At 36.4% G+C, this 9,719-nt stretch overlaps 1 protein-coding gene across 1 annotated transcript in view; it reads right to left on the reverse strand.

Annotated features, from left to right (window-relative positions):
• LOC107555322 (dynein heavy chain 5, axonemal-like) overlaps nucleotides 1–7,301 on the reverse strand; it is a 75,527-nt gene extending 68,226 nt beyond the window's left edge. The window contains exons 1-7 of the mRNA XM_016238083.1: nucleotides 7,082–7,301; nucleotides 6,894–6,985; nucleotides 4,238–4,426; nucleotides 4,078–4,152; nucleotides 3,919–3,993; nucleotides 3,450–3,521; nucleotides 3,247–3,348 (exon numbers count right to left, since the gene is read on the reverse strand). Coding sequence (XP_016093569.1) covers nucleotides 3,247–3,348; nucleotides 3,450–3,521; nucleotides 3,919–3,993; nucleotides 4,078–4,152; nucleotides 4,238–4,426; nucleotides 6,894–6,985; nucleotides 7,082–7,301 — 825 coding nt within the window. The remainder of the gene's footprint in view (nucleotides 1–3,246; nucleotides 3,349–3,449; nucleotides 3,522–3,918; nucleotides 3,994–4,077; nucleotides 4,153–4,237; nucleotides 4,427–6,893; nucleotides 6,986–7,081) is intronic.
• Nucleotides 7,302–9,719: the final 2,418 nt, after the last annotated feature.

The raw sequence follows: 9,719 nt of genomic DNA on the forward strand, positions 1-9,719 counted from the left end.
TTTTCTATTTTTCAGTATTCTAATGATAATAAAAACTTATGTTCATAAATATATAATAATTTAATAATAACATGAAAAATTTCAGAAAATGTACTCACCATCAGGCCAGCAAAGTTTGTTTTATTTGGCATTTAATCGGTTGCTCACCAATGGCCCTTCCGCAGTGCATGGGTGTCATTAACTAACTGCAAGATTTTTACTTGTGTGAATTACTTGTGGATTCTTCTTATCAGCTGTTTGGACTCTCATTCTAACGGCACCCATTCACTACAGAGGATTCATTGGTGAGCAAGTGATGTAATGCTTAATTTGTCCAAATCTATTCTGAAGAGGAAACAAACTCATCTACGTCTTCAGGGCTCGACAATAAGGAATGCCCGATGGCCCAGTTGACGGATTTGTCACTTGCCCGATTAGGCCACTACCGCGTCTTCACAAAAAGTTTATCATTTGCATCTGTTTTTAAGTAGGGATGTGCGCAGCGACTAATTTGACTGTTGTTTAAATGGAAGTTTTGTATCCGACTAGTCGACTAGTCTAAAAGCAAGAAACCCCCAAAAGATATTAAGAAAAAAAAACTTTGTGCGTGCGTGTATATTATAGCCTACATTTGAAATACTTAATCTATGAATCACACTGTCAAATGCCTCAATGAATTCCGCTAAAAAAATAGGTCACAATTATGCCGTACACTTACCTCGCATTATCATAATTTAATTTTAGGTGGTCGTTAAAAAGAGAAAAAAAAGAAGAGCACACGCTCAACGTCAGCCAATGCTTATTTATTAAAATCAGCTGGGGAAATGCAGAACAATGGAAAATCAATCAATAGCCTGACAGAATTCTTCATCTTCATATAACGTTAGTCAACATATTAAACACAAGTCAAAAACTATAGGAAATTTTATCAAGGAATAGCATTAAAACGGCTTTTAAAAACATACTTCATCATGTAGACTATATCATCTAAAAACAAAACGAACAAAAGAAAGACAGAACCTGAGGCGATTAACAATTCCTGCACTTGAAAAAATGCGCTCTGCAGGAACTGAAGTCGCAGGCACGCAGAGAAAACGAAAAGCAAGACAACAGAATTTCGGAAAGCACCTGGACATCCCGCACCACCACCGAAGTGGGTCTTCGTTAGAGGAATAGACGGCACGGACGGGATAGCAGCTGCGGCGGGCTGTAGTGAATGACATGATTCACATTAGCTGGCTTTGGCTAGTCTCTAAGCTAACACCTAAGTGCCTGTATTGAATATGATTACGCATCGCTCCAGTAGAGTTATTGTAAGCCAATTTGACTTTACACAGTTTACACAAAACTTTTCCATTTCCTTCTAATTTAAAATAATCCCACACCTTACTCGTCTTTCGCGTGGTCACTTTTGAGTTCGCCACAACTCATGCGAGGTCTGAGGTAAAAATGTAGTTTATGCCCAGATACAATTTGAAAAATAATGTATTATTTTTTAAATGTTTTATTTTAACTTGTTATTTAAAATGTTTTAAATGTAACAATGGTAATTTGATGGTAACATAAAATTATGGTAATTTGAATGATAATTATGTTTTTTTTTCTTTTTCTGTAGTGTAATCGACTATTGTTTTCAGTGTCGACTAGCAGCTGTACCGTTTAGTCGACTAGACCCGCACATCCTTATTTTTAAGCCTTGCTAATTAAAAAGTCAAGCAATTTAAAAGCATTCCAGTAAGGCGCGAAAGCCAACTCCATTCAGTACAATGCGCGCACACCCGAGCCCCGAGTTGAGTTTCTTTCCGTGTCTTTCTTGTGCTTGAACGGACAAATACAAACAAAAATGTGTCAAAATACCTGTCTTGGTGAGTAACTTTGTAGCTTTAACAATTATGAATCTATATTTAATTTATACAGTGGAGTAGAGATACACCGATCGACCAGGCATTTTTTGTTTTATTTCAGACTATCTCTGTTCCGTGCTTGTACACAAACTGCATCGCATAATAAAAATGTCATTTGTGTGGAAATATTATGTTATTATTATATTTAGTCTGTAAATGGCAATTAACAGAGGCCAGAACGCTGAGGATGAATGCAAAGAGGAGAAAATACAGAGACAGATCACTGTTCACGATGCACGAAATATAGGTAGAAAATCCAAAATATTGAATTGTATATGGATGTGTTTCTGAGGGGAACTGACTGTTTTCAATAAAGTTTACATGGCGTTTTTTTTTTCATCTTGGCTCGGTATAATGCATTTAAGTAGTGCTAATATGCACAGCTCTGCTTTTTTGTACAGCAGTAACCAAGTAAACGCTGCTGTTCCATGAGCGCCACCTGCTGGCAGAAAGTGATTGTGCTCATTCAGCACATCTGCTGTTTCGGTTTCATGCAGGTGTTTCATGTAGCATCATTTCACAAAGCTAAAGTCAGACTATTCTGTTTTTTGCTTCAAATTTTGAAATTATACGGTCTAATTTAAATCAAACATTGCACATGCTACAAGTGTGTATTTTTTTTTTTGATTGATTCATGATTAAAATGCAGTGGTTACCACTCATTTTAAATGGCTATGAAAAATCAAGGTGCAACACAGTGAAGAATATGCTATGTTATTTTACATGTGATTATTACATTTCTGCAGAGTACCTGAACACCTACAAACATAAAATCCTAAATCATTTCATTTGTATCTTTTTTCTGTATTCAGTGGTGTTATTGCTTGTAATTTGTTCATTTGTTCTTATTTACTGACTGTTTACTTGTCTTTAATAATGATTGAACTTTATATTTGTCAGGATAGTAGTTTTGGCTGAAATTGAAATCGAGAATTGTACAATTTAATTAGTATCTAAAATATTGGTGTCATATAAGCTTATTTATTAGAATACAAGATAACATAGATCAAAAACAATGATAAAAGCAACTTTTTTTTTTTTTTCTGGCAGAGCCAGTGAAAATGTTGGCAGGGAAAGTAATAATTTGAATAATAATTTGCCCCGTCCGGGCCAGTAGAAAAAAAATCCTTAGCGTTGAGCCCTGATCTTGGATGGCTTGAGGGTGAGAGAATTGTCAGAAAGTGTTCAATTCTTTTAATAAATCATTTTGCTAATTTACTGGAGCAAAAATGTAAAATTATTCAAAATATGACTTTTTATATTAACAAATGGTCCAAGACAGAAAGCAATGCTTTATATATCCTGTCCTATACAGGCCTATTCCATTCATCATTTATAAAATTCATGGAATCATATATCATACCTCTTGTGATTTGAGGGCTTGGTTCATGACCTGCGTAAAAAGAAACTCCAAACTGTGGAGGACACTTGTCTCTGAGCCGTCAAGCATTCCAAAATTCACCTCCTACAGAGAATGACATAAGAGTATCCGATGACCTATACACGACACTAAACAGTACCAGTTACACTCGAAAAATAAACCTGCCCACCTCAACCCACACTGACCTGGGATATGTTTGTGGTTGTTATGGCCTTGTCTGTGATTCTTGTGAAAAACAAACACTGCCCGGTAAGACCCTGCAATCAGTGAATGAAGAGCAACCCAGTTCATTGTTTTTCTCCTTAGCAACATGCATATATAGTTACTTAGTCACTCACCATTTAGGACATGCTGTCCATCCAAAGCTACTTAAATTGCATTAATTGCAGGGACAGTCCCTCCAGAACAACATGTCTTGCTGGCTTGTCTTGTTGTGACTACTACTAATTAGTCTATTAGTTTTTACACATCTAGTTTCTAGATTTCTGTTTTAATATACTTTAAAATGTCACATGATCCTTCAGAAATAATTCTAATATACTAATTTGGTGCTCGAAAAACATTTCTTATTATTACTCTTATTATCACTTATTATATCTGTTGAAAATAGTTGTAGGGCTTTGTTAAAAGTGTAACAGTAATGGTGTTTTGTACCTCATTAGTGCCTGTTGTGATAAACAGCTTCTTCTGTCCAGTGGCTAAATTTGTGGTATCTATCCAAGAATGGGACTGTAGAGAAATATAGGCAGGTATGGCTTGTTAATATCATGCTTTTAGGATGTTTTGCAGTCACCATCAAGTTGTGTGTTTTACCGTTTCTGTGACTTGGTAGAAGAACGTAAGACTCTTTGAACCATTTGCGGAGAAGAATTCTTCAATCATGTAGAACTGCAGAACACACATACACACATTTATACATGGCATCCATATGTTTGTGATTTTGAGGACATTAGTAGTGTCATATTTTACACACCTTATCATCTGAGATGATAGCCTCCTCGACTTCCATGTCTCCCAGGCTCATCATTTCTGCAATGATTGAGATGAGGTACTTGTGTCGGCCATCAAGAGCTGCTCTACGCTCATCTTTGAGAGCTTTGACCTGTTTTATTTTCTCCTTTCGGGCTTCATTAGATAGTATCACAGAGCGCTTCCCTGACACCTGAAAGGACAAGTCAAGTCAGCTTAATTGTATGGTCTTCGGTCACTTCTGACCGGAGAATTTTACATGTTGAATTTTTAAAATCGTAGCTTCACCAGAATGGTATGAAACTTTGTGACTTTTATGGCACTTGGTATGTGAACACACACAAAAAATTGAGGGCATGATTCGAAAAGGTTAAGTGGTCGTTAAAAAAATGGTCACACTCATGGTCTTCGGTCAAAAATGACAAACCATAGGAAATGAATGTGAAATGGGTAAAAAAAGATATTGAAAATACAGAAGATTTTTGTGTACAATCTACAAATCCCCCACAACGCAGAAAAAAAATAAAGGGGTAAAACTCTAAACCATCTAGAGTGCAAAATCAACACACCAACTAACACAAGCGCGGACACACACTTGTACACACACACACACACACACATCTATGAACTGGTGTGACTGTAACACTGCAACTATGTAAAATAAAATCAATAATTCAGCTACAACAATGCAGTAAAAAAGTGAACAGCAAGGAAGGGGTTACACTCTAAAACATCGAGTGTAAAAGAGATACATCCACTCACACACACTTACTTACACACACTCACAGACACACACATACAGAATTATACATACTCAAATGAATTGGTGTGGCTATAACCATATAGCTAAAATGAGTCAGAAGACTGAAATAAGAGGTTAAAATCAGATCAGACCCAGAAGGATTAAGCTCTGATAAAGCATTCCTGTTAATTTTTGTTACATTTTTTATAAAATTTTAAAGTTTTGTGTAACTATATGCTTTCTGTGTTCAGGTTTGAATGTAGTAATAATAATGCGAAAAACCTACACTTCAAATCAACATTTAAAGGGGTCATATGATGTTGCTAAAAAGAACATTATTTTGTGTATTTGGTGTAATGAAATGTGTTTATGCGGTTTAAGGTAAAAAAAAAACACATTATTTTCCACATACTGTACATTATTGTTTCTCCTCTATGCCCCGCCATTCTGAAATGCGTCGATTTTTACAAAGCTCATCAGTCTGAAAAGCGAGGTGTGCTGTGATTGGCCAGCTATCCAGTGCGTTGTGATTGGCCGAATACCTCAAGCGTGTGATGGAAATGTTACGCCCCTTGCCATATTGTGATGCCTTGTCCCGGCCGGAGCGACGAGACAAAAACATTAAAACCCATTATAAACGAGGCATTTGTTGCATCCAGTGGGGATATAATTACGGATTATAATGACTTATACTGTCTTTTTACACGTTGCATTGCATCGCGCCGCATAAACATAAAACCATGCCTGCATTTGTAATCGGAGAAATGACAAACAACAAGCGCTACTCTACACTGCTCAAAACTCGCGTTTGAATCGTCAGTGGCAAATTCTTTAAATATAAAAAACATACTCACAGTCTGTGAGTCAGAACAGCCGGCATTGTAGTCTACTCTACCAGGATCAGGAAACAGTCCTCCATAAAATACGCTGGACACATCGGAATATTTGGGTTGAACTGTTCTGGAACAGTGTTGTAAATACAACTTAACCACTGATTTCTAGTCGTGTCCTATTTTGGAAGGCCAAACAAAGTAGTTTCGCATTCACAATGAAACACAGCATCACACACGGCGGGCTAGAGTGAGCTGAGGCTGGCTTGAGTGAGCGGTGGCGGATGGGCTTGCGGCAACCACATGTGACGACCCCGGGCTGGACTCCGCTTTGTCCACGGTGAAAGCCGATCCGGCAATCCACAGTGCGAAGTTGATGTATTTCCTCAGTGACCAGCACGGATCAGCTCCAGGCATGACGAAGCGGTTATTGATCTCTTTTGGAAGGCCAAACAAAGTAGTTTCGCTTTCACAACGAAACACACAACGCCTTCACAACATGGCGGCAGCGGCAACAACAATACTACAGCGAGAATAAAAGCTACGCCTTCTTTCTTTGCGTGAATATTTGGGCGGCATTATGCAAATCTTCCCACATCGTGATGTAGACATGTGGGGGCGTGTTAGAACGAGCCGTTTTAGGTAGGCGTGGTTGACTCTGAACTTTTATAAAGAATATCTCTTTGGATTTGAGACTTTTAACTTTACAGATCTTCTTTATGCACCAAGAGCTTGTAACACTCCAAAGAGAAAGGGAAAATCGCATCATGTGACCCCTTTAAAACAACAAAAAATATAAACCTTGACAAAAAGTAGTCTTTGAGAATGCCTTAATATACATTTAAATCCACACCCTAATAAAAGTAAACAATTATGTATAAAAACAACTAGAATTCACAAGCCTCTCTACAAAGTCCTATACAGGAATCTATTGGTTACACCAGTGTTTCCCAACCGGATGGGCAAAAATATGGAATGCCAGACTATATATAATCCACAAACAAAATAATATATTATTGCATAAAATAAATATAAATTAAAATAATAAAATACCATAGAAAATAAAGTAAATAATAATAATTACTGACAGCAGTGGTGACTGTCTGGGATGCAGCAGCTGGTGTTGTCTGATTGATGTTTTTTTCCGTTTGCGCTCCAATTCTTCTGTGTCTAACCGCACCTATATTTAATAAGATGAACAATACAAAGAATCCTGCTCATCAATACATATAAAGACAGGTCATTGTAAAATGTCACACACAAAAACTAATCGTACCCGTTTTTATGGTGGTTAGTGGTGGTTTCACTTCTAGATCCTGATGTGAGGATGGGAGTTTTGCTATATCATCATTTTCTTTTTCATGAGATGACATAGTGCTTTCTTCCCCAAATCCTTGCTTATTTTCCAGGGGCATGCCAGGTACTTTTGACCCACGATCGGCTGTCTCTTTTTCTGTGCCATTGGCATCCATAGGAGAGTCTTCATTTTCTGACATTTTTGTGTGAAATATCTTCCTGAGAGTCAGTTAATTTAAATGAGCCATTTTTCATCATTCAAAGACAACCTGGTTTTACACTGCAGGTACAGTATATGAACATCATTTAATGTCATATTCATTGGCAACATATTTACAGGTTAGTGTTCCTTTCTTAAGCAGCAAAACTTTTTTTAAACGGGAGATTGCACCTGCGCGTGACTTTTTAGGAAGATTAACAGTTACATGTGTTTAAATTTGAACCGTTTGTTTGGCTTAACCGACATAACGAACATCCAGTGTAAATCAATGGGACTTTTTGGCAATCATGCCATACGAAAAATGTACTTTCATTAAATTAATAAAGAATATTATAGGATAGTTATTCAGGTTACGCTGAAGGTCTGTGCCAATCTTGGTGGTTTGAAAGGCCTTGGTCAGTTAGAAAAATGCAAATGCATGTCTATGGGACTTTTGGGGATTTTTGATCGCAAGTAAAGCCTATCAACTTTGACAGGCCAACAAACTAACAGTAAAAGGACATATTTTATCAATAAAGTCTTTACTATAAAAAAAAATATATATATATAGTACTTCCTTGCTGCGAAATATCTCCTTAAGAGCTAAGACGGTTAACGTTAGACTGCGTCAAACAATTAAACTAGCGAAGGTATAAACACTTTATAACGTGTTTTAAAACATTAGTTGCTTAAATTACCTCAAAATCACTTTAAAGCTGTCGAAAACACATATTTAGAGTAAAACAGCATATTATTTTCCCTTTGCTGCTAATTTAGAGCACTCACCTTGACCGAGGCTCGTCAAATCTGTGAGAACAAACTGAAAGCCTGAGGCGAAGTTTATTGTTGTTACCATGGTAACTGACTCGCGAGCCGTTGCCTGAGCAGGAGACGCGCAAAAAGAAACAACAATAGAAGATGAACATGAGCCTGTTTGAAGGATCATTTCATTCTTCTTTCATTAATTATAGGAATAAATTATGCAATAATTATTTCTAATTCACCTAAATCAAAAAAGCACACAGCATAAACACTGACCTCGGCCAAGTTCAAATAGAATCTGCAGAGTTTCTTACAAAGAGACATGCATAACGTAATACTTTTGCTTCTTAAAAAATACATTTGATGGGGGTTGTAAAATGTTTTGAGGGAAATTTATGTATTTTATATTCACAAGTTATTTAATTACATTATATAAACAAACAAACTCCGACAATGAAAAGTCGCAAAAAAACGGCATTGGATGAGTTTGGATAAGGATGAGTCGACGTAATAACATGCAGGTTTGCGCATATTGAATAAAAAATAACGTTTAATTTGCATATTAAAAAGTATAAAAACTGACAATAAAAATGTTTTGTGTATTTTCCAAAACACATTTTAATTTTACAAAAAGGAAAAACCTACAAAACCTCTTCCTATCTTTTGATCCGCAAGGTGCATTTAGTGTCAGGTGACAGAAATTACACAAGCAGTAAGTGCCTACTAACACACACACACAGGTTTGTTTTTATGGTTTATGGGGACTCTCCATAGGCGTAATGGTTTTTATACTGTACAAACCGTATTTTCTATTGCCCTACACCAACCCTACCCCTAAACCTACCCCTCACAGGAAACTTTCTGCATTTTTAGATTTTCAAAAAAACTCATTCTGAATTATTTATAAGCCTTTTGAATTACGGGGACACTGAAAATGTCCTCATAAATCACCTTCTCGTTGTAATACCTATGTCATACCCATGTTATTATACAAATTTGTGTCCTCAGACAGACAGACAGATAGATAGATCGCTTTGAATCAATTTTCATTCAGAAACTGCTAGTAAATTTAACAAGTAATTACAAAGAAATGGCAAGTAACATTGAATTAAACATTACATTTCCAAGTAGAAATACTGAAATAGTATTTTCTAGTAAGACATACCACAATAATCTATTTTATTTACATTTTAGAGTGTAGATAGATAGATAGATAGATAGATAGATAGATAGACAGACAGACAGACAGGTAGGCAGATATAATATGATTACTGTTCGATTACTGATCATTATGATCACTACGATTACAGATTATAATATGGGTACTGTATGTATATGATTCAAATTATAATGATATTACTCTTTACGTGTATAATAACTAATGATCTGAAAAGCATTAGGTAGATGAGATTAGAGAACTGCCGTGACATTATTAATCATATAGCCAGCTGCAGGTTTGTCTTTAACCCCAGCAAGTGACCCCAAGACAAGGAGTCTCTCATGTTTCTAAAAATGTAATGAACATAATTAAGTCTGAAACATACTTAAAAATACTTGATGAACTTTTGAGACTGGTGACCACCACAGGATGAGGGCCAAGAGTTCAACAGCAGCAGATGGTACCGCTAGACAGCTGCCCCACTGAGTGGGGTCTGGG

Source organism: Sinocyclocheilus grahami, unplaced genomic scaffold (assembly GCF_001515645.1).
Source record: "Sinocyclocheilus grahami isolate Dianchi unplaced genomic scaffold, SAMN03320097.WGS_v1.1 scaffold19.1, whole genome shotgun sequence".
NCBI lineage: Eukaryota > Metazoa > Chordata > Actinopteri > Cypriniformes > Cyprinidae > Sinocyclocheilus > Sinocyclocheilus grahami.